The 25,494-nt window shown below is 42.2% G+C and overlaps 1 protein-coding gene and 1 long non-coding RNA gene across 4 annotated transcripts; one reads left to right on the top strand and one right to left on the bottom strand.

Annotated features, from left to right (window-relative positions):
• Nucleotides 1-1,810: 1,810 nt before the first annotated feature.
• Nucleotides 1,811-20,735, bottom strand: OPTN (optineurin). 3 transcript variants are annotated; one of them, XM_065049279.1, is made up of 14 exons: nt 20,571-20,735; nt 19,642-19,821; nt 17,635-17,837; nt 14,939-15,094; nt 13,529-13,605; nt 11,329-11,460; nt 10,156-10,240; nt 7,212-7,327; nt 6,385-6,534; nt 5,599-5,692; nt 4,798-4,956; nt 3,993-4,123; nt 2,952-3,031; nt 1,811-2,758 (listed from the first exon to the last, which is right to left on the bottom strand). In XM_065049279.1, exons 2-14 carry the CDS (start codon nt 19,805-19,807, stop codon nt 2,637-2,639), a joined length of 1,671 nt encoding a protein of 556 aa, XP_064905351.1. In that variant the 5' UTR covers nt 19,808-19,821; nt 20,571-20,735; the 3' UTR covers nt 1,811-2,636. The 3 variants fall into 3 exon arrangements, with proteins under 3 accessions (XP_064905351.1, XP_064905352.1, XP_064905353.1); XM_065049280.1 differs by lacking the exon at nt 20,571-20,735 and adding an exon at nt 20,119-20,397; XM_065049281.1 differs by lacking the exon at nt 20,571-20,735 and adding an exon at nt 20,244-20,391.
• LOC110364575 (uncharacterized) lies at nt 20,707-23,959 on the top strand. The gene is made up of 3 exons (XR_002423448.2): nt 20,707-20,841; nt 23,141-23,244; nt 23,777-23,959. It is a non-coding gene; the product is annotated as an uncharacterized LOC110364575 (long non-coding RNA).
• Nucleotides 23,960-25,494: the final 1,535 nt, after the last annotated feature.

Here is a 25,494-nt window from a genome sequence, read left to right on the forward strand (position 1 = left end):
CACTGACAGCACGACGTGCAAGAATCTTTTCTTTGGCCCAGGAAACGTCTGCAGGTATTTTTCTTGTGTGTATTTTAAGAATATTCATCTGCTTCAAGTGAAACATAAATCTTATGCTATTGAGGCCTGTGTTTTAATTAATCAGCTCTATAATAGTTTCTGTTTGAGGTTTGAAGCAAAATACTGAGTGACTAAACTCTTTATTTCTACTTCCACTATTGATCTGCTCAGTGTGTTTTCTCCTTGTGACTTGGATCCTCATCCATAGCACAATTTAGGGGAGCACTTATTTATGGACATAGGCTGACAGGAGAATTGTCATGTCCAAATACAAGATATCTGCTATAACTATGCCCATCTAGTTGTGGCATCCTACATCCCTTTGATTAGATTAATGCTGAAAAATGAGTATCTTGACCTGACTGCGCAAAGTAGCGGTTTATAGTGACTGTGGCACCACCTAATGAAACTGGATACATTAAATCAATCACTCTGACTCACACTAATTCTTTAGGAAGCTTATGGTCCACACAGTCTTTCAGGGGGTTTTTAGGTGACCCTCTCCACAAAAGACATTTCCCTCACCTTTTCCCTTCTGCTCATTTCTTTCTACATTAGGAACATGCAGTTGCCTAAAATCCAGAGACACAAATTCCTGCTCACTTAATTCCGAACAACTTTTTAACTGACAGGTCCCTCAGATAAGCACACCCTATGGTTAGAGTAAGGTTTTGAGATCAGGGCACCCTTTTTTGCTAAAACCACTACAAATGGACAAACAAAAACTCATTACAATTGCATTTTGTTATAGTTTTGCCCTTCACATAAATCTACTCTAGCACATGTGCTTTTGTTATAAATGTAGTTGCTCTTCCGTTTTATCTTCAAGTACATGTGCTTTTGTTATAAATGTAGTTTCTCTTCCGTTTTATCTTCAAGAGGTCTGAGTATTTCTATACATTACACTGACTATATATGAAGGAGGTTTTGGACTTCCTAACTCTGGTAACCCAACACCTCTGAGACCAGCACGCTGTAACATGAAATCAGGAGACCTTCATGCTTATTATAAATGTGAACTTCAAAGTGGAAGGATGAGCCAAGAAGCACTAAAGTGATACTAAAATGTTGAACTTCCACATTCAGGTTGTGTGATCATTCCACCCTGCTCACACTTCTGGCAATCGGGATGAAGCAGAGTGGGCACAAACGAACCTTTCTGGTGGTCCTCGGGGGGCCCGACAGACCGATCGCAGAACAAGACGGCACAGATTTAACTACTGGATTCTAATGAGTCCTGGCATATTTGCTTCCAGAAAGTCAGTTTTGAACAGTGAAGGAAAAAAATAAGACTCTTTCCTTACACCAAGGTTGGCAGAACTGTCCAAAACTACTTGGAGGTTTCATTGCAACTCAGCAGAGCCAAAGCAACCAACAGTTTATTTTCTTCAGCAGGAAGACGATGCTGTAAGGAGACACCATTTTGGCTGAAGGTTTTCATGCACCTCTTCATTCCCTTCCCTGTGGTTTCCGATAGTGCAAATGTTAACTATTTGCAAAAGAGATAAAACTCCTCATTTCCATGGATCCCATCAATTTGCTTGATTTGTTTCCCATCGTTTATGCTGGTTTGTATTTTGATAAGTTCTGTGTTCTCCTCCCCTATGCAGTGGCAATTTAAGAACTGTTCTTTTTCTGTTGAGATCAAAACACCACAGAAGGCAAGAACAGTTCTTTCTACATGAGCTTTTCAGCCACAGGTATTTTCAATCCCATTTCAGCCTCCAAAGTATTCACAGGCATAGATAAATTTGTATTTGTAATAGATTTATTTTGAGATGTGAAAATCCATTATATACTCCTCTTTAAATTAGGTTACATCCATCTCAGCGCTTTCTAGCACAATACTGTACAGGTTCAAATTATTATAATAAAGAATAATCACGACAGCACCTTAAAAATGAACAAATTCTATAAAACCAAGTGACTTGGGTACACCAGGAGCTACATCTAGCAGACCTAAATGATCTGTTTTAAACTTCATCCACATCTGGCTAAAGCAAGAAGTTACATAAGCCATCAAAACTTCAACATCAGATTAGCATGGTCACAAGGGCAGCAATAGAACTGCCATCTGGAGAAAGAGCAGGTTCATTCAAATGCTCGATGAATACAGCACTACTCCATTTTGCTGAAAGCTTCTCAAACAGCTTTTTTAATCTATTAATTTTGTGATGTATCATATATGGTGGACGAAGTATATACAGGCTCACAGTACTTTAATTATCAGTATATATCCCATATATCCCTTCTGATTTCAGTGATTCAGCCCTGTTCTACAGTCCAGCCATAACACATCGGGAAATGTTCCTTAAAAGATCTCATAGCAGCAGACACACCGGGAGTTCTTTAATGCGTCCATCTTGTTAACTTATAAAAATTATTTTTCTAAAGCAGATTAAAACAAGATTAGCGAGTACAAGACAGGATAGTTTTACCCTTTTGCCATTGAATTAATGAGAAAAAGCCTGAAAACCTCCTTCACTGGATGTAAGAGCGAGCATTTTTTGGGCAGGAAGAAACCGAATGTGTTTAGTAGGTGAAATTCCAGAAGATGAAGAATTGGAGGGCATCACTCAGTTAATGCAGTCCATAACGTGAATCTGCAGCGAGTCCAAATCGGGTAGAATTTCTTCACATTTGGGACATGAGTACATTGAGATATTCTGCTGCTCTGGCCAGTCTTGCCTACCAGTTCCTGCAAGCAGAGGAGATAAATGATTACCTGTTATAATACTTGATTTTTTCACTTTTTGTAGAGGAAAGAGGATTGGCTGTTTTCTCCTAACAGCCAGAGAATCCAGAATAGGGGAGCTGGGGAGGTGCTTGCAGCCAAGCAGAGCTGTGTTAAACTGAACACAGCAGGGCCCGGCCCTGTGAGCTCACAGTACCTCTTTGGACAAGGCGAGGTGAGTGTTCCCGATCCGGTGCCCTGGCTCCGTGGCGATTCTGCATCTCTGCCAAAGCATTTCTGATAATAATAATAATAATAATAATCATCATCATCATCATCAAAAAAAAAAATCAGTCAAGGGCTCTGAAAATTGACCGAGCAAAAGGTTATCTTCCCTTTCTCTCCAGAAAATGTAAGAGGTTTCAGAATAAATCAAAGGATTCGCAAGTCAATCACGTCAACTAGTCACACATTTAGTTTGGAACTGCTGTTCAGGAACAGGACCTAGAAACGCTGCTGCTGTGTGAGATTGTGGCAGGGTCCTGCTGAAATCGGGGTCACACAATTGACAGCGGTAGGATTTGGGCAGGTACACGCTGAGGGACCTGGGGCACAGTCCTCTGGAAAACTCCAAGGACTCGCAGCTATTCAGAGCAAACTGCAGATGTGATCAAAGTAGAGAAGCAAGTTATAGCAGAAAAAGGGTTCAGTGCACAGTTAATGTGAAATGTAACTTCAAATTTTGGGCATTCGTAGCCATGGCTTCCAAAAGACGACCAGAGGACACATGGCTATTATTTCTTTTTTATCTTTTACAGCTAAGAGTACTAAAATGGTGCAATTTTGGGGTATCACAGTACTTGAAACTATGGAGAGTCACCCCTGCCACCTGCAGAAGCAGCAAATATCCCTGGCACACACGCAGCAAATTTAGCTGCAGATTCACGACTAAAATTAAGGCCAGAACCCAAAGAAACTCAAATGAATCAGCATGGAGAATTTACCAAGTATGAATCATTTGAAGTGAAAACTTGCGAAGGCACCCAAGTAAGAACTAACATACCTTACAGAGATTCTATCACAAAATTAAAATGAGAAGTCAGTAATTTCTTTTTTTTTGTTCCTCTTTTAAAATTCAAATTAACTAAGTGTCTGCAAAGTTGTTTGCACTGTCCTGCTAGCAGGACAATGCTAGTCAGCTCCAGCACATGGGGTAACAAGACAGTTCAAAGGTAGATCAGCTGAAGTCTGTTCTCACCGGCCAATATCTTCAAGGTTTTGCTGTTCTTTTAGCAGGTATGCCAGCTGGACAGCCAACTGCTCCTTCTCCTCATGGATCTTCTCTCTTGCTGCCCTCTCAGCATGGAAGTCAGAACAATAAACCTCCATCTGATTGGAGAAATGAAATCATACCGAGAATTTGTAATTTAGACTGATCCATAATCATATATTATGCCAAAATAGCAAGTCTGTGTCATAGCCTGCATGTACCCTGAACACTCCTACAGCACCTACATGCTGCAAAGCAAAGACCTGCACTACTCACAAGGTGAAGACTCAGTAGTCTCTGGATTCTGTAGGAGAAACTTCAATTGTCTTATCTGGGACAGTGCTACCGCACTCTGCTGTGCAGAGGCAGAAATGAGGCATAAACAAGCAGTGAGGTGACTTGACTGATGACATGGACAAATCTGTGGCACAGACAGTGGAATCAGGCCAAGATGCCAGTTCTGTGCCTTTTTAGTCACTGTTTACACATACTGGTTTGAGTAAAATCATCCCCAAAACATAAGCAGTGATTCTTAAGGCAGTGGTTTTAAATACATAAACATGTCTATTCCCAGCTTTTGTTTGCTGTGCCAGACTCCAGCATAAACAGCTCCTCCTACAGAACCATAGGATATGGTGGGAAAGGCTCTGCAGGTATCTGCAAGGCTGAGTGAGGGAACTGTGCTTTGGAATTGAGGAAATGTATTCAGTATTCCAGAGTGAACTGTTAAACAGCTCCTTCTGGTTTCTGAACATTGGCTGGGGGAACAAGGCAACTTCTGAAGAGCCGGTACCTGAGCACGGAGCACAGCCATGGTCTCAAGGTCTTCCTCTTGTTTAACAATGAGCTGCTTCATTTCATCTATCTGGAGTTGCTTTGCAGCAAGGGCTTGTTCTGCCAACTCCACCTTTGCATTCAGTTGTTCCATTACAGCTTTATCCACTTTGTCCAGCTGCAAGGAAGAACTATGATTATGAGATGAACTCAGAATACAACACTGCTTGAAGTTAAAGTTTATTTTTGCTCCTCCCACCCTTGGAAAAGCTTCCAATTTTGGTCAAAGGGACTTGGACTAAGACAGCAGTGGTGACTGATATTTTTATTTAAAGGTTACTTTTGAGCTTTCAAACTACACTGTATTAAGTTAAAAAAGAACATCCTAATGGACTGTGCAAAAGATGTTCTCCCATTTTCCAGAATAATACAGAAGAATCTGGCACTTCTATGCAGCCTCAGTTATGAGCAGGACTCTGACAGACATTCTATTTAAGTTCACAAAAATATTTAGAGGTCTGCCCTCCCATATTTACTAAGTGTGCCGCATACCCACTGATCTCTAAGGACTGGACTCCATACTGCACTGCAGATTAGACCTTATCTAGAAAACACCATGAAAGTACTGATGTGTGGATCAAGTTTTCTATAACTGACAGCACAGGACCTATGTTTATCACAGCAATGCTGCTATGTTGCACTCTATATTATGTGGAAGGGATGACAGTTGTTTCCTGCCCAAGTTTGTTCCTAGGTACATTCTTCCTTCCCTTCCCACTCCCCCTTAATTAATTATGATTTCCTCTTGTGATCAATTTACCTCTTTGAGTTTCATTTCATTGATTGTTTTCATTGCCTCAGTGAGCCGAGGAAGGAGTTTGTCATATGCATCCTGCAAGATACTATATCTTGCCCTGTTTATGACAAGAAAAGAGGTGAAAGTTTGAAACACTTGATTATTTGAAATCTCAGTAATCTGTCAGAATTTAGAAAAAAACCAAAACAACCACCACCAGCTCCTTGCACATGATTTTGTATTTCTTATAAGATAATGCTTCGTGTCTCAACATTTCTCTTCCCACGAGCCGTGTGCTGCACTACCCATGGACTGAGTCCAAACGAATGTCCTCACTGATCGTCTGCGTTTCAGACTGAAGAATCCATCACCCAATATTTTTATATCAAGCTCACAAATTCTGTTCAAAATGTAACACCTCTCTTAGGAAGATATCCAAGTCTTGATTCAGAGACTTCAAGTGATAAGATAACAAGCAGCTTCTCCAGCAGCTGAAGACAGGTCCTTCAGGCAGTTCAGCCTCTCTGTACAGCTTGGACTGACATTTTCACACTCCTCAAATGGATTGTACATGACAGGAGCAGGGAGACAGAGCAAACAGTGTCTCTTTACTTCAGCTTCACTGCATACTTACCTCTCCAAGTTGCAAATGTATTGTAGGGACCATAGCCCTCCTCATTTATGTCACCTTCCCATCATTGCCACTACCTGATTTCAGATTCAGTTCCCCTTTCGCCAAGTTCTCTTGGATTTCCCTTCCTCATTGACAACACGTCATCAAAATATAATATAAAATCAAATAATACTCACTTTTCTTCCTGTGTCTTGGTTTGTTCCAGCTTGACCTCTGCCTGCACGCTCTGCACCTGAAGCTCCAGCTTCTTGATGCTGTGTATTAGCTGCTGCTTCTCTTCCAACTCTGATGCAGCAGCCAAGCTTTTCTTTTCCATTACTTGGGACCTGACAGAACAAGTAAAAAAGTTCATCTCTCCTGTTCACCTTTTCCTGATGGATTTGTCACACTAGGCAAATTACAAAAAGAATATCTGTGCTGTTCACTTTAAAGGCTTGTTTTGATGAAGAACAAGGAAGGACAAAAATTAATCTACATGCGACTATCAGAAAACAAAGCTACTGAAATCAACACTTACTGTCTTACTATGATGAATCTCAAAGAACTGGAATTTGACAGAAAACTAAGCAACTAAATTGAGGGTCTTGTAACCACTTTTTATTAGCTATACAATTGGTCTTCAAAAGCACAGACAGTTCATGTGAAAAGGGTCATAACCAGGTCCCTTAGCTTCTTCCCTAAGACTAGAACAGGGATTGATTATGTGAAGCAGAAAACAGGAAAGATTTGCCTTTACATCAGGAAGGGTTAAAAAACCAAATCTTAAAATTCAAGGCACTGGGGTTCTATTTGTAGAACTAGGTTGGCAGCTCAGATTTTCTCACAATTACTGCATTTCTGTACTTTCATCTTCACTTACAAAGAAGGAGCAACCTTTTACAGAATTTCTATGTAACAGATACTCAAGCTGGTATTTGTAGAGCTGGTGAATTTCCCGAAGTGGGATTTGTCATAGAAATATATACTGGGAGTCACGGTAGAACTTTGTTCTTCTGAACCTTACTTTTCTTGAAGTTTCTTCTGAATAAATTCTGCTTCTTTTAACTTCTCATGGGCTTCCTGAAGCTCTTTAAACAGAGCACAAACTTGCAAATTCAGGGCTTCTACTTCACTGCCAACCTTTTAGAGAAAAAAATAAGGAAAATTACATTTGGACAATTCAAGATAGCAAAGTTGCAGGCTAAGAGATGTCAGCAGGAAGTATTCTTCCTCTAGAGAAAACAGCATCGGTCAGTAAGCACCGCTACACTCTATGCTCAGGAATAAGGCTCCATCCATGAGGCTTCACAATTATCAATTATTGCTAAATATGGCAGAACCTCTTTTTGTCTTAACTCTCTCATAAAATGGTAACTCCATTACCGTGCATTCATGAATCAACTTTGTAAAACAAGAAAATGGTTTCTAGTAAAACTGTAATCAGTTTTGTTGTGAATTTCTGGCCCTTTCATTTGGCCTTCGGACTACAGGAAGATCACTGAAGGATCCTAAAGACAGCTGAAAAAGAAGCAGGAAAGAAACAACAGCTGGGTTCTCCTCTAGCCCAAGACACAAAGGACACCTCAGTTTCAGTTCTTAAAATATATATCCACACTCCAGAAGGCATGTAATCTTTGACTCCTGCTGGTTTGTAGTCTCTGGAGGTGCATCCTGGAGCTTTCCCAAGGAAACATCTGAATCTCATCATCACACTAGTATCAGTTTAGCTCTCCTCAGTACCATGATTTTCACTGATAATGTCTTATCAAATGCACAGAAAGTCTCCAGTCCAGCTTGGTAATGAGCTGGGTGGCTGTGGCTAAAAAGATACCAGGTGTAAACAAGAGCATGCTGCTGTCCTTTTTCTGTGAAGAAGAGCTCCAGTTTCTGACAGGGACAGTCCACCACTTCCCCAGGAAACTGAAGCAATCAAAGTTGTTCATCCATGATGACTTGCAAACAATTCAGCTGTCATTTCAGTGCAGAAGTGTGGAAGGCAGCCAGTGTGACTGAGAGGCAGACAGGACAAAATTGTTGACTGACAGACACTGAGGACACCCTCCACAAACTGACCAAACTAATATCCTTAACCAGTCATACCAAACAAAAGGGACTGAACATAATGCTGTGAACACTCACAAAGCACTGTGCTTTTTCTATCTCAGAAGCAAAAAGCGACCATTCGTCTACCATTATAGCTGAAAAACAAGCCACAAAATCACTTTATGCAGTAATCCAACTAATGCAATCACACTCACAGATGAAATAACTGATTTTTCTAAGGTGATGGCATTTCAGTTTTGAGAAAACTAGACATCAGCAGCAATTGCCTTAACAGAAAACGTGTCAACAAATTAAACCATATAACACTGGCAAGAGTCTGACTTCTAATAAAGTCGGACTGTGAATTCCTGGTCCCTAGTGGGAGCCATTGCAATTCAAGATATTTTACTTACTTGGAACACAATCAATCCATGCTTCTGGAAAACAAGTCTCGCAGCCTCACTGCTAGAAAAGGCTAACCTGACTCAAAAAAATCTCATCACACAGTACGGATTGTCTCTCCCCAACACTCATTTCTTAGCCTGTCCAGGAAAGGAGTAAGACCTAAATCAAAGCCTCTTAGATCTCTGCTTCCGTCAAGCTCACACGCAGCCTCCCAGGGAAGGCAGAGCAGAACTGCAGTGGTGCTTTAAGATGACTTGTCTCAGGAGACCTGGCTGGAGTTGGTGTCCAGATGCTGTTTGGCAGTAGCTGTGCTCAAGCCTCTTCTCGTCCAACTGCTCCTCACTCTCGAGAGCCAAAGCAAGTTTGAAAAACTTTTTCTTCTCTCCCAGGATGTCTTCAAATGCAGAGCCCTCAAATGGTCCACACTGCACCCCTACATTATTTCACTGAACATATATATTTTACAAGAGAGGGACATAACAAAAGCTCCGCTGACAAAAGCCCTCTGAAGAAACCAAACAGCACATAAATGGAAAAAACCACCATCACAAGCACGGAACCATGCTGACCTCAATACCAGTACTTAGATGAGGAGCATCTGGCTCAAGCTGTAAATCAGGGAAAGTTGAAATAAAATTATTGGAAAGAATGAACTGAGACATCATCTGCTTTCCTTAGAAAGGACATCTCTTGGCCTGCCCACAAACTGGTCTTGTTTAAGCCAGCCCTGCCCTAAAATACTTGTCCCGGCCTTCAGAAGGGCACGTGTGTCCAGCAGATCCCATAGCTTATTTGCTGACCCCACACAGCAACTCAGATAACCCACAGTGCCCCATATACAGGCTTTCTTATCTGCCTGCATTATGCAATTGCACTGACCCTGAATGGATCTCTGCTGCTCTGGGAGCTTACGTGCTTTCCTCAAACTGAGGCACCTACAGCAGGAGGCACAAAAATTTAAGTGTCTGACTCAGGAGCGGAATCCCAACCTCAACACCCATTCAAAACCTTCATTGAAAACAACAGGACTGAGTTTGCCTGGAACTGTGCCTCAGTGCAAGATAGTTATGTCCCACCGCTGTAATACACCTCACCAAAAACATGATGAAAAAAACAAACCAGGTGCCACCGGAGCTCCACATTTGAAGTTTGCTTGACAGTACACTGTCATTGGGTTCTGATCCAAAAGCTCACTGAGCCAGCAGTGAGAAAATTCACCCAGTCTAGAAGAATTTCTGGAGCTAGAAATGACTGCATCTATCTCAGTTTAGCAGGCATGGCCAGAGCCATGAGGCATACCTGCACTTACGCCATGCTTCCTTAATTCTTAGCCCCTTTTTGGTGGCTGGTATAATTTGGAACCACCTCTAAGATATGGATTGGAGAGTTCAAAATTCACTTCCATACCCTGTGCAGGATAATTGCCCCTTGCTCCCTGAGTGCAGGTGTCCATGAGGTTGTTGGCCTCAACAAGTAAGCTGTACATTGTTAAATCTCAGCTCAGAAGGACAGATACTTACAGACTCTGAACTCTCCTCCTCTTTCTGTTCAGTTTGTGTCCCACTCTCCAGGCACTTGCTCACTTCTTTCTCCAGCTTTGACAGTCTGGAAAAGAGAAGGATCCAACAATAATGGATTTGGCATATATTTAAATTGTGACTATTCAAGGATTTAATGCAAATGATGCACTCTCTTTCTAACATCAGAGCCACAAACGAGAGGCAATACTGAAAGCACAGAGATGCCGGAAAGCCTACACAATCATGGGAGTTCCTGAAGAATACAGCATGTATGTGTAATTAAAACAGATGTGTAAGTCTGCAGGTGCGGTGAAGGACAGTGATATTCAGTCCACAGTGATCGATTTTTGTTATGGTCCAAAACTGCTGACTCTTTGGAAATAGGTCAGTCTGTTCCCTGAATCCACTAATTAATATTGCCTCTGTTTTCCTTTGATATTTTCAGAGGCTGAGATTTCTAAGAATCATTTGCTATTTCTCATTACCTCTTCTAGGAAGATCACGTAGAAGCAATTACTGTGAGACCAACCTTTCAGAGCAGATAATGTCCAGAAAGTCTCACTCTGTCTCTGTGAAGTGGGGATTTGCAACAGCTATTGCTGAGGCAATTTTCCATGCCTGAACAGTCTTTCCAATCTGTAGCAAAATAACTTAGCTAAGATGGAAGGTCTCACTGGAAAAACTCTCTCTTAAACAAATTTGGAATTAAATTTATTTTAGACATTTCTAAGGAGCTTTTCTAGCTCACACATTGCTAAATGTAGCCTGCCAATATCACAAAGAAGATTGTAATCCCTGTTTTATACCTAGTGATTTGCTTAAGGCCCCACACGCAGATAATTCATATAAAAACAAACAACTATGGAAGAGCGAGCGGAGAGAACATACTCAACTACTCATCATATCATTCTGACATAACCTGGGGAAAGTTCGAACCCAAGAGGAAATGGGTAATTTGTCTTGATCTATGGTTCTACAGAAAATAATAACAAAACATGGAAACTCTTTTGCCCGTGGAAGAGAACCTGTGGTTTATCCCTATTAAGGACTACAACAATTCCCCATCCAGGTCACACTGATTTTTCAGCTTGTCTCTGATCAGTCACGGACTTGGTAACTGCAGCAGCCCTGAAAGAAAACAGCTCCAAATGCTAGAGTGCCCCTACTTCATACCTTTCTTTGTGATCCTGCAGCTCCTTCTCAAGTTTTTCCCTCTTCTGAGTTTCATTTCTAAGGCTGCAGAGCAGCTGGCTCACAGTTAGCTCCTTGGACTCCAAATTCTTTGGTTCATCTGCAGGTTTGTTCCTATTCAAACCAAACCAGATGTAAATAACAACAGCTACAATTTTAGAACTTATTCCTAGTTCTGGGACCCAGCCTGAGAGGCCACCATTTCATATGGTGCTGAAAAACAATGTTCCGAGCAAAGGGCTCATTTCCAAGAACCATGACCTGCCCACAAGCTGCTGGCCACAGTCCCTGTGTGTGCAAATGCAGCCCCTGCTTTGTGTGGTGCTCAGATAGTCCCCTTCAAGCTGGGGGAACAATTTAGTGCTTAAATAAGGAAAACAAAAGCAGTCAAGACAATATAAAACCCAGTGAGTTTATTCTGACCTACTTTGCAACCCCTTTTGCAAAGTGCTGGTGTCTGTTCCCAAAATAACATTTTTTTCCAATGAAACATGCAACATTTCTTATCTCTGTCTCATTCCTTTCCATGAAAAGGAGGCACGTTCCACTAAAAATGGTCATCAGAAATTTTCCTTTCAGAAAAAATATCTCTTCAATATTTCACCTCCCTCATATTCTGTAGCTCTTTTCAAAAATCACATTATGCTACTGTAGGGGTGAATAAAAAGAATAAACACAAAACTATCTGAAAAATAAGGTAAGATAATTTCCTGGTGATAAAATATCATATTCCATTCCCTCTATTTTTATGTCCATCTAGAGAGAAAGTCAAAATCCCCACACTATATGGTAAGATGGGTGGGTTACACCCACTGAACATTTCAGAAGCTCTGTTGTAAAACAGCATGTGTTTAAAACTTTGCTTTTGTAGTTCAGAACAGAAAGTAAAGCATGGTCTTCTATGCACTCCTGAGAGCTAGAAGTCTTTGGTAAGCAAAATTCAATACCCTAAAGACGGTGTTCAGCCAAGTTATTTTAAGTAAATAACTTTTATCAGGGGATTTTTAGTGCACCGTTCTACTCTTACAGAAATAACCTGTTCAGAGTGGATCACATTACTCTGAACCTGTTAACAGCATCAGTCTAAAGTTTCAATGCTGGACAAAGACACGTGGTGACACGGAAAATATTTTAAGAGGTACATATACCCCCTGTTCTTGTAGATATGGCCCAGATATTAATAAAAAGGTAAGCAAGTCCCACAGAGAACGTCTTCTTTTAATCAGAATGTTCTCATGAGCCACCACTAATGACAAGTTGAATAGTTGCAGCATGGCCTGTGGTCAGCAACTGTCTGTTTCATCTACAACCACAACTTTTTCCCCCCCGCTTCAACTTCTTAACTGCATGCTGAGGAACAAGTTTTCTATGGCGCTGCATTAAAACACTGTGACGTAGGGAGTGACAGGGGTTTAAGGGGAAACCTGTACATGAAGCACAACTTTCTGGCCCTTAGCGCTTTCTATGTCCTTTCCTATCAAAAGCAAAGGCCACAAAGAGAGTTCAGCCACAACCATCTAGCTGCTAAATTGGGCAGTATCCAAAATGGTAAGTTTAGTAGTATCAGCTGTCTATGTCCACAAGGAGTAAAGGTTCAGCTAGGGGCAAGAAAGTCCCTTGTGCCCTGGAGATGATGTAAAGATCAAATTTTGAGAAGTAACCTAAACAGAATGCTGGTATCTTAAGCCTGGAAAAATAAGGATTATGACATTGCACTGTCTGTGTACTCCACTGTGATACACTTTATACCAGCCCCATACAAACAGAACAGACAGGGCCAGATCTGAAAGGTTACAAGACCTCAGATTCTTACCAGCATCACTATAATTGGGTAGAGGACAGATACTCTATTAGATGGTGTCTGATGACTGCAATGAAGGGAGTCCTGCAGCCTCTATCTTTTTATTTTCTGTTTGGCCTCCCTTAAAAGCCTGAAAAGCTGGGAAGTCAGCATGTGCATAAATGCTTGGTAAAGTGGCTACTCTTGTCAGCTAATGAAAACTGGAAAGAAAAATGTCAGAGAGCTGAGAGTCTTTCTGACATAGCAGAATGGAAGAGCTACTGCAACACAGAAAACCAGGATTTTCTAGTGCATTCCTCATAGAAAAAAAGTTCACTCACGTTGAAAACAAAACACATGCCAAAAGCCTGAATCACACACATCACACAAGAACCTACGTACATGTAGACAGCAGTGTTACTCGTCATTTCACCACTATTCTCTTGATTTTCCTTTGGAGTTCCGTTTATACCTCCTTCCTAGGAAAGAAAAAACACTATTAGCTTGGTATTTGAACTAAGCAGGACACAGTTTTATTTACTTAAGGAAGGAAAAAAAAATAGGGAAAACTACTATCATGGCAGAATATATAAAGAAAACACAAAATGCTACAGATCAGTTTCACGTTTGGAAATTCTTAACTTAAAATACTTCACATGCCTTTCCCTGCATCATTCCCGGACTGATCAGAGAAGAGGAACAACAATGATATTCGGCCTTCCTCTTTTATCAGCAACTTCCACGGCCTCTCTCCCCTATCAAGATGACTGGGCACCACAGAGCACCAGCCAACATCACTGCAGGTGACTTTAAATATAAACCTAAAACCCACTCTTCTGCCACCCAAGAGAATCACTCTTTTTTCCTCACTGCAAAACTCACTCCTTGATCTTTGTAGCCCAAAAGAGAATCTTTGTTGGTTTCCTGCAGTCTGAAGTTTTCTTGAACATCTCCAAGTAAGTTTTAATTACATTATCTTAATTGGTTGTTGTACTTTTACTTTCTGGAGAGGGATATGCTGTTATAGGGGTAGTGGAGACTTCTATTCTCATATTTCACATTCTGCGTGTGAAGATTTTTCAGATAGAAAAAGAGCAGAAAAAATTAGATTTTTGTGCCTCTAGGGAACACCCTACAGCTTTGCACTTAGTTTTGTTTGCCTGTGTCTCTACATAGCTGTCAGTAGAAAGTGAGCCCCATTCTCAAAACGCCCCCTTTTTATGCATAGGTGTTGCCCCTTAACTAAACCTGGTACTGATGTTCCTAGGAATTCCAACTAAGACTCCACTCTTAACATTCTGAATTAGTCTGAAGTCACCTGCTGGACCACGTTGTTTTTTCCAGAGGATATTCTCAGTGTGATTGAGGATACCTATGAAATTAATTTACTTTGGGCATAGAAGGATAAAAATAAGTCTTTTACAACTAAATCTTGTAACACACAAGTGCTCCATGTCAGGTAATCTAAGAGACTGTGCAAATCCTCTCCCAAATCCACCGTGCCTGTATCTCCTGTTACTGCTGTTGCTGGCAGTTTGCTGTTCTCTCTCAAAGAGGCATAAAGAAGTTTCACTGACATAGATTTCATTTTCATAGATTCTCCCTTTCTACTAAAGGAACACAGGGTGCTAAATAACTCACTGTAGAACATCATCAAGTAAACATGGTCACTCCAATTACACTCACACCTGACTTCCTCATCATTTAGCCTTGTACGAGGAAAAAATTCAGTCTGCAAAAAAAAGGAGGACCAAGCTGGAACCAAAGTTTCTTGCTGCAGGTCGCTGTGTTCTTTTTATTCCCCTTACTTACATTCATCCCAATTTCCACAAAGGAATCCTCTGCTGACATGTTCAGCTTGAGCTGCAGTTCTGAAATGATGGCTAGTAGATCTGCCTTCTCAGTCTGGAGCCGCTGCACCTGGGATTTCAGCTGCCTCGCTTCCTTCTTGGGAGCCATGCAGCCCTCCTGGGGTAAACAAATCCTGCATTAGCCAACTAAAAGGAGAAAACAGCCAAGGAGCATAGAGCCTGAACATAACAACGATGTCCTGCATCCCGTTCTTCTTTGCTTAGGTTCCCTTGGAAAAGCCCAGTGTACTGATCCCTAAACTGTGCTGTGGTCCACTAGAGAGCAAGAAGTCTAAACTGTGAAACCAAGTTAATCAAACTATGAGTATCGTGCTTCCAGAAAACATGGGCCTGGCTCTCTGAATGCGCAGCTAATTAAGATGTAAATCTTTGCTTGAATGTATGCCTCTCACTGCAACATCAGGTCTCAGCCAACCTACAGAATTATTGTCCAGAATCGTTGTCTTTTTTCACCCTTATTCCCTTTCCAAAATCTACCTAAGATTCTAGGGAGAAAAGACCAGTGGGTAGAGGGTTTTTCTGCATATCCCACTTTCAGCCTTCCCCCACCAAACAGCTTCTGTGTACCCCACTTCCATGTATATCTCCCTGTAACCCTTCCCTTCCACAAAGCCTCTGTCCTTCAAAGATTCTCCCCAAACTTCATCTCTCCTTCACCTTCTGCCTCTTCCCTTTCCCCAGGATCCTCAAAACCCTCTCTTAAGTCTCCACATAACCAGGAAGGCTCGTTTTTTTCTCTCTCCTTTATATGCCTCTCCCCATAATGAAACTTTCCCTGTGAATTTATTTCTTCCTCATTTTGTAATCTGAGCCTACCACCTCCTGGTAATGTCTTTATTACACCACATACCATCAACGTACATTATGGACAATTCCTGGAGTCTGAATTACATTCTAATCTACCATTCATACCAAATCTCCAAACTCTTGCTATGCTGACCATGTCTCTCATTCTGCAGTACCACCCTACCCACCTGACTTGCTGCAGTCTCTGATTTTGTGCCTAGGCTGTAAGAGGATGCAATTAGAGTCAGCTCCAGTGAGGAAGAGCCAGCTTTAGTGTGCTAACAGAGTTAAGAGTTTTGAGAGAAACTCTCCTATGTGTGCTGGTTTATCACTAAGGGATGCAACACAATATATCTCTGATTTGAGTGAATCAGAGATGTCAACGGTAGCAATGGATTACACTCTATCTCAGTTAATAGTAAACTATCGAGATTAGAGAAATGAGACTAATTTTAAATTAGTCTTTCTGTTAGAGGAAATTTTTTCCATGTTCTTTCTAAATCAAAGAAAAAAGAAAAAAAAGTAGAACTAAAGCACTCAAGAGAGAAAGTGATTTTGGCTTAAATGACAGTCAACCCAAAAATCATGATTAGAAATGACAACATTGCTGTCTAAATTACAGTTACCACTGCAAAGAATCACAGATGCACCAGTGCTTACTCTATGAAGCTCTTGGAATGAGATCATTAGAAGAGATTTATTTTTACTTATCCGGATGTTGGATTACTCAAGCAGATTGGATCACTCTGTCAGTAACATGTATTCAAAGTACAAGAAGTTCCAAAACAGGTTAGAGGCAAAATAAATCCTCTACTTCCCTTTAAAAACTATAGCAGATTTATGACATTCTGAATTTCCTTGACAATCCTGAAACACAACTTTTAGCCTGCAAAGTAAAGATTGTGTAAGTAATACTTACATAATCATACTATATAAACATGACTTTTTTCCCCCTTGTAACTTATTAACTCATTGGCCAATTTTGATTTATATACTCCAAATTTTCTTATGGAGTTCCATAAAATAGGCAGTCGGGAGAGAAAAGGAGAGTCTACTAGTGTCTATGCTGAGAAAAAAGGCTAATACACTCATCCTTCATCACGCAACAGAGAACCCACATGGTTCCTGGAAGTACCAGATACCAGGACACATCAGTTCAGCTCTACATGAAAGTTCTCATAAAACTCATCTTCACATGACCATGTGGGACACAAACCAGGTTTTGTTTTAATCGGCTTTGTTCATAGATGTCTTCAGTAATACCTGCAAAGTGTTGCCTGGCTACTGAGCAATTGCCTGCAACCGGAGAAATGATGTGTTACGGAGCCATAAGTAAGACAGAGGGAGGAAGCTCCATCAGAAGTACAGATCTAATCTGACCTCAGTAAAGAGTTTTCATGAGAGGAGAATGATAGAATAAAAATAGATGGCAGGTAATTTTTTTTTTGCTTACATGTCAACTTCTCTGTGGAAACACAAATACAAAAGCAATTAAATAATCATGAGAGACAATCTAACAAGCAAAGGGCAGGATAAAGTCAAGAGATACCCTACACTAAACAAAATAAAGAATGGAAAGTTAGCATGAAATCTTAATTTCTTATGTCAATAATGTTAATTATTATTAAGTAAATGTTACTTAAAATGTCAATTATCTTGGATGTGGCAAAATTTTCTATTACTACACTCTGAGAAGACTCATTTTATAAAATAAGTCAGGCCAAGACTGCTTGTTAGAGTGTAAGAATAAAAGTGCTAACGCATCTCCAAACCTCACAGTGTGCTGAAGGGACATGAATACTCCAGACTTTCAATTTAAAATCATGTCAATCCAACCAATTCCTTATTTACCATTTCAGATCCTTCTTCTTTTTCCTTTAACCTCTGAAGTTGTTGCTGTAGCTGTTCATTTTCAATGCACTTGGCTAACAAGCACTGCTTAGCTTCCTTAAACTTTGATTCATAAAATTCTCTTTCTTCTTTCTGCTTCTCTCGCCAGACGGCAAGTTCCTTATATCGATCCTTCATAGCTTGGTTATGCACCTTCATGGCTTCTAAATGACAGCCAGAGACAAGACATTGATTAAAATTAATACCCTGTCAACGAAACAGCAGATTTCCTCTACACTGAGCTCAGCATTCTTCAATGCACTAGCAATAATTAGGTACAAAATGTGACCCTCCTCATCAAGTATCTTAAATACCAAAGCAAAACTAAACTTATTATAGCTTGTTAGCACTATAATAAATAGCATTAAATCTGCTACTGAAATCACATGCCCGCAGTGTCTCACTTCTTGACTTATTCCTAAACCAAAAAGTACAAGCAAGAAGTCTTGTTCACAAGAGGTACTTGGTACCTTGCTGCATGTGTTATTTACGTTATCAGTCCAAATTAAACTACTGAACTGGAAGTCTGAAACTCCTGAGACTTGGTAGGGACAACAGACACGCTGGACTGGTAAATTACTGCATGAAAACTGATCTATCAAATCAAAAGTCTCAAATATGCCCAACAACGCTCTACTTGAACATTTGGTTAAGATTTGACTGAAAGCGCTGAAAAAAATGTATCTGACAGCTTTAGCAAAGTCGGTTCCCCCTGGCTGGGAAACCAGATGTATGTAACCAAGTCAGTATGCAACAACGTCAGCCTTACTATTGCAAAATGCTTACAAAATTTTTAGGAAGAGTCAATGACTTGCTTTTTAAAAGCAGCAATCTCAAAGCCAGTTGCTTGGAAATCTTTTATAAATTGTAAGTTCCATTATGTCCTGATGTCATATTATAAACTGCCAACAAGTCCTTCAGGTTATGTAAATAAAGGCAGCTCTGCAGAACAATTCTGCAAGGTATGAGATACAGCAGCTATAAATATGGTCACACAACATTATCTTATGTGATATAGGAGCTTTTGGCAAAATACCAGAGACACTTCTCGAAACAACTTTCCAGACAGATACCCATGAGACTCCAAGGCAGAGAACTTGGACAAGGTTCAAAGATGATTGAAGTGGAATTTAAACACTAGTGTAAAATCACAGCATACAAGATATGTGACTTCATGCTCTGCTGCCATATAAACAGTGAGGTAACCTTGTCTTTTACAGAGAAAAATTCCCAAATCCCTTGGGTTTTGCTCTATCCATTTAAAAAACAACAACAAACCATATCCGACACCTAAAGTCCTGGGAACAACAAGCAAAGCTCTTTCACCTGAAAAGCTCAACTCTATGCATTTTCAGGGAAAAATATCGGTCTCTCCCAGACAGACCCTGTCAAGGCAGCCACTTCCTTTTGAAGTACAGAACATGTTGCCACATCTAAAGGTTCGTAATTGTTACTACACACACTGTAGGACAACCTGCTCCAATTCCCCTCCACAGCCCCTTTCAGACAGCACCCCAACCCAAACTGTTCTGGGCACTGCGGTACCCACACCTCCTGATGCAGCTACGGCAAAACTTTGTCTGTAGCGGAGCTGCCCACCAGTCCCAAAATATAAAGCAAAAAAGCTCTTAGAGGTTGATGAGCAAAAAGCATATCATACTACGAGATTTTTCACCTTATCTGCTAAAATATGCAGCGCTATACTACTCGTATGTGTAATTCTGGAGCAAATAAGTCACCTATAAATTGGGCTGTTCTCCCACCAATCTTCCATATTGATTCAGTTCGATGTACTCTGTCAAACTGGCCTTGCCACTTGCAGAGTGACTTATACAGCAAATGCTACCCTGGTACAAAATGTTATCCAGCAATGGCAAATGAGGACTGAATACTCATAGGACAAAAAAAAATTCCACAGAAGCAGCCTGGGGCTTTTGCATTTCAAGATCAGTTCACATGCACGTTCACCTTTTAGCTCATTGTTCTCAGTGATCAGTTCTTTCATCTGTTGTACCATCTCTTCTGGGGTGTAGGTACTAAGGGTGGGGGCAGCCATGCTGTCTGTTCTGTTTTCCATTCTGCTCCTGGGACGCTCTCCATTTTCAGCAGGACGGCTCTTCAACTTGTAGGACATCTCTGAGGTGTCTACTACACGGTTTGCAAAAGGAAAAGTCTCAATTTCTTGCCCAGTGTTTATAAAGAAAGCATAATCATACCCTCGTTTTATTCAGACAAGCAAGCCGCGCGTCTTATCATAACACACAACCACCCCTCTGACCCTGCTACATCAGGGTGTTCTAAGTCTCCATATCCCATTAACCCCTGACAGGACTGCATGAAACAGAGATGTCTCTCGGGCTAACCAACCCTTCCTGGGGAGCCCCTTTCTCTGGGGATGAAACAACCACCGCCCCTGTCTCACCCACTCTCCCGTTTTTCCCTCACCAGCCCTGGGCGTCCGCTGCCTGACAGTGCTCGGCAGCTCTCGCCCTTGGACACCGCCCGGCCCGGACAGGCCCCGCTCGCCCCCCTGACGCTGCGTTTCACGCCGAGATCACATTTCCGCGCACTTTTAACTTTCATTTTCGCTTTCTTGTCCCTTTTTTTTTCTTCTCCACCACAGAACCGGCACCCTGGCGCGGTACCGGCTGAGACACCCGCCTCTGCCCAGTCACGGCCGCCCCGTCCCACGCCATCACCACCCCCTTCCCGGGGGCGGCCTCCGGGCGCCGCAAACCGGCGTTTCCCGCTCGCCCTTCCCCGGCGCAGGCCCAGCCTGAAGTCGCCGAGTCAGCGGGCGAACCCGCCCACGGCCCCCGGCAGCGAAAGCGGCCCCCGCCCGCCGTTCCCCCGCGCCAGGCTCCCTTCAGGGGCAGCCACCGCCGCTCCCCGCTCACCCCCCTCACGGAGCGCCCATGGCAGCGGCGGCGGCCCGGCTCAGCTGACTGCCCGGCCCCGCCTCCTCCTCCTCCGCGGGGACTTCCCGAGCTCCGGCCTTCCCGCCCACCGCCAGCCCGGGTTGCGGGGCTCCCGGTGCTGGTTGTGCTTCCGCTGCCCTCGCCGTCTCCCGGGCACACAGCGCCCGCCTTCCCTCACGCTCCCCCCGCTTCCCGCCCCGGCCGGCCAGCCGAGCGGGAACTGAAGTAAAATCCCCCAAGATGAAGCAAGGTCGTGTGGGGAGCACAGGGCCTGTCAGGGGGAAACGATGGATCTGCACTGGATCCGTTTGGCTTTCAAGAAGCAAAATGTTTCATTCAAATTTGAGAAGAAGGAGTGACTGGAGCATATGGTGGAGCAGAGAGCAGCACCAAGAGGGATGGTTGTGTGGACCTGTTGGAGAGAGGCCGGAGGAGCCACGGCAATGATCCGAGGCTGGAACAGCTCTGCTGGGAGGACAGGCTGAGAGAGTTGGGGTGTTCAGCTGGAGAAGAGAAGGCTCCAGGGAGACCTTATTGTGGCCTTTCTGTACTTAAAATAGGCCAATAAGAAAAATGGGGACAGACTTTTTAGTGGGGCCTGTTATGGCAGGACAAGGGATGATGGTTTTTGACTAGAGGAAGGCAGATTCAGCCTAGACAAAAGGAAGAAATGTTTTACCCTGAGGGTGGTGAAACGCTGTCCCAGGTTGCCCAGAGAGGTGGTGGATGAACCGTCCCTGGGGACATCCCAGGCCAGGCTGGACGGGGCTTTGAGCAACCCGATATGGGTGAAGATGTCCCTGCTCATGGCGGGGTGGCACTGGATGAGCTTTGAAAGTCCCTTCCAACCCAAACTCTTGTATGATTAGGAAAGGCTTCTTTTTGCACAAGGCCTAAAAGATGAGATCAGACAGTGAGTGTGAGGCAAACGAAAGGGAGCACCTTTTGCACAGGGCGTAATGATGTTTTAGTGATTATTGCCACGCGATCAGATTAATTGGGATGGGATTTGCCACGCTATGGGGGTGTCACCCATAAGGGCTGTTAAATGAGCTGGATGCAGTGTCTGAGCTGGGAAGGCCTTAAATGTGTGATTCCCATGGACGGAGTTAGTTGGGGCAGTTCATCCGAATGACTGTCCTGAGCAGAATGATGGGTGGGAATTACCCCACAGTGCCTGTTCTTTGGTAATAGGGCCAGCTATGATATTTTTGTTCCTTTGTTTTCAATGGGAAAAAATGCCATTTTAGCTAAAATGTCAGCTTTCTATGTGTAAAATATCACTCTTTTATAAAAAAAAAAACAACAAAAAAAACCCACAAAACACACATAGCTTGAAAATAAGCCCTTTTGGTTTGAAAATGCTGCTTTGATATCTTCTAGGAGCTGTGAACTGTCAGCTGTAAGGTGAAGTCATGCCCTTCTGTGGATGGTCTCCCCAGCTGCCCTCCAAGCACTGCAGCCAGGAGCTCCCCAGTGTGACAGAGGACAGGTGGTGGATGCTGACAGGGAGCAATCCTTTTACAGCTGAGGAGCTTCAACATCCAAATTGAGGGTGCAGGTTACAAATCTCCCTAGAAATAAAACCAGCAGACACTTAGGACCCCCTGCGTGGTAAAGAACAGGTCTGATAGCAGGGTTATCCATGTGCTTTCTGCTTACACTGCTGACAAAGGGAACCCAGCACCTTGTAGGTACACTGACATTTTCTCTGCTTGAGGGAGTGTGATCTCTGAATTACTGTTGTCTTCCATCCCTGCATCCATGGCTGGTACGTTACACAGAAGTGTACAGGAGCTAGAGCAGCAATAAAAGTAGCTTCTGTGAGAATGAGGGACAGAAATACGAGCAGCTTGTCGTGGCTTTTTATTTGAGCTCTGAGCTAAGTTCTTGCAAACTGCAGGGCCTTGCTGCGTGTGCAGCAAAGAAAGAACAACTTTTTTCATTTGTCAGAGGAATTTAAAGAAGCATTTGCTGTTTTATTACACTCCAGATTGCTATTTTTTTCTCACAGTAATCCCAGATCTGTTTGTAGTACCCAGAGTTCATTTTTGGGAACGGATCTTAATTAGCAAATGTCTAAGGTTTAGGGGAGCAGTTTAGCATTTTGATGTGTGCTTCACTGCCAATAAGATCTATGTATCTTGCAATTCTTTGAAGAAATCCAAATGCAAGCACCGTCCTTGCTTGCAGTTGTAAAATAGAAGTGGGTTGCTTGGAATCAGAAGTGATGTATCTGATTCTCATTGGAATGAAACATTTTGCTTTTTGAAAGCCAAAGCAAAATCAAAGTTCTTTTAGTTATGGGAGGGAAAGAAATAACCAAAGAGGCCTCGTGAAGAATGAAAAATGAGATAAGTTTTTTACATAAAAGGAAAAATTACTTCTGTCTAAGGAACATTAAAGTGTTTGCACAAAACTCGTGTTGCAGATCAGCATTGTGGGAATACATCAGAGCAAACAATTGTTTGAGCCCATTTATTTTATTCAGATCTTTTTTTTTTTTCACCACAGTCTCATGTGATGAATTTGTTTTGTCCATTCTGCAGGTCATAGGTAACATGCAGGAGTGGAGCGTGTTGACTCTGCGAAGGAAGGAAACTTCTGTTCTAACTCTCCGTCAAGTGGTCTCAACTGCTGGGCTGAGTTATGAGTAAGTCATCTATCTTTGCTGTACTGCACAGATGGTAAATATTTCGAGGTAAGACGTATGAAAGTGTCTGGCTTTCCCCAAGCCACTCCATAACATTTGTTTGTGAAAATAGATATCGGTCAGCTCTGTGTCCGAGGGCTCAGATTCAATCAAGTTACTTAAGAAATTCCCTTGCGGCAGCTGAGCCATGGAAACAGTCTTTGTGTACACCCTTACTCCCCAGCAAATGTGAGGTAATGCAGCTCAGCTTAGTCTGAAGTGACAGAGGGTTGTGCTGAATTATCTTTGCATCGCCCTGGGCTAACAGCTTGGATACTGATTTTTGCAGTTGTCCAGGAGCTGAACCCTGAGAGTCTAACAAAGCTGGCACAAAGGCTTGGACTTCAAAAAACTTAGATACAACAAGCTGTCTCTATGTATATCTCTAGGTATATACACATGGGGCTTAAGTTTTATCAGTCTGTCTGTCTAATGTGGAACTCATGCTGCCTCTGACTCTTTTATGTTAGCTCTGCTCTTCCTGTCTTTCCAGTCTCAGCGTTGCCTTCTTGTGTCTGACCAATGCTGCGGTAGCTGCTGGAAACTCCCGATTTTGGCCAGGATCCCATAGATACTGCACAGATATAGCCCAAAGACCAACTTTGCTCACAGGACACCATGAATATACACTACACCAGCCTGGATTGCTTCCTCTGGGCAGCTCAGCTTCCTAAAGAGACTTTGCTTTATTCTGTCTGCAGAGGTAGCCACAGGTCTGTGGAAGGATTGCTACCCTTGAGTAATACCTGGGCTTCTTGCCAATATAAATGCTGGAGTGTTTGCTGTGACTTCAGATTTGCTGATTAAGCTTTGTTTCCAATGGACAAGTAGTTTGAAAACACCATAAAGATGGTTTTTTGCAGGCTTTGAGCAGGTTAAGTGGAGGAGAGGGGATGTTATGAAGTGCATCCAGCCTCTGCAGTCAGCAGTACTGTGTGATGAATGTCACCATAACCTAGAGAGAAGTAACATAATGAAATGCATTCATTTTGTCCAACAATTAAATGCTACCGCAGCCTAGAGAGGGCTCAGAGCCAGCTGGTAAAGTTTACATTAAACAGTGTCAGGCCTTAGATTATCATCTGCTGTAAAGCAACTTCAAAGAGCATGTAAGTCAGATATATGATCTGAATGTTTATCTGCCATTAACAGACAGTATGTTCGATATAGCATCATCATGATTTCTGATTATCAATCCTGTATTGAACCTATTCCTATTGATATTGTTATTTCCTTCAAAGGGAAAATCATCAAATGTGAAGTCCAAGAAACCAAGAGATGACAGAAATAAAATAGTAGAAAAAAGTGACCCAAGATCGTGTTTTCAGTCTGACAACCCTGTTGTGGGCAGGATATGTGAAGCAAAGGTAGTGCCAAATAATGTGTCTAACTAATTGCTTTTGGCCCGTTCTGCAGAGTTTAATACCAAGTATCATGCACCACTTTCCCTCCCACATACAGCTGAATCGGTAACTTCTTTTACAACTGCAATTATATAACATCCCCGTGCAATGACATAGAAGAGTAAAAATAGTACCTCTAGTACAGCTTTTAGGTGATCTAATTTGGAGCTTGCTGGTATGTGGAGAAATTGTAATGTAACCGTTTTCAGCTCTTTCCTTCCACAAATGTGTTGCAGTTTGATTGTGCCAAATTGCTGGAATTCCTCACCATCAGTTCTGGTTTCTTTCTTGAAGAAAACTCATTCTGTCACCAGTCAAAAATATTATCTATTATATTTTTTTTTCTAATAAAGTTAGTAATTGGAGTCAAATTGGAAAAAATGTCCCCACTTTTTCTGAGTCTAGCAAGAGCAGCAAACAAGAAAAGTAGGCTATGCTATTTCCTCTGGGTACATGGCCCTGCGTTCGGAGCCCTGATGACAAAGTAATTTTCCATCTGTCAGTAGGATGCTTAAGACCTTTTTCTAAGAGGAGCAAAGTGTTAACTGCAAGTCCAGTGGTTTCATGGTTGTCTCTGGCAGCTCAGAAGAGATGAACTGACTCATGACGGCACAATAACTACCATTGACAGCCCTGTGGGATCTTTGCTCGGGCTGTCTTCTCCTTTCTTGGCCACTCAATGGATACTGGTGTCCACACACCAGCTGCCATGCCAGCAGGTGCTGCTCTTTCTGTCCTTAAACCCTTGACAATAAAGGGGAAGGAAAAAAGAAAATTATTAAATGTGCAGAAAAGCTAAAAGCCAACC

Source organism: Columba livia, chromosome 1, assembly GCF_036013475.1.
Source record: "Columba livia isolate bColLiv1 breed racing homer chromosome 1, bColLiv1.pat.W.v2, whole genome shotgun sequence".
In the NCBI taxonomy this organism is placed as follows: domain Eukaryota; kingdom Metazoa; phylum Chordata; class Aves; order Columbiformes; family Columbidae; genus Columba; species Columba livia.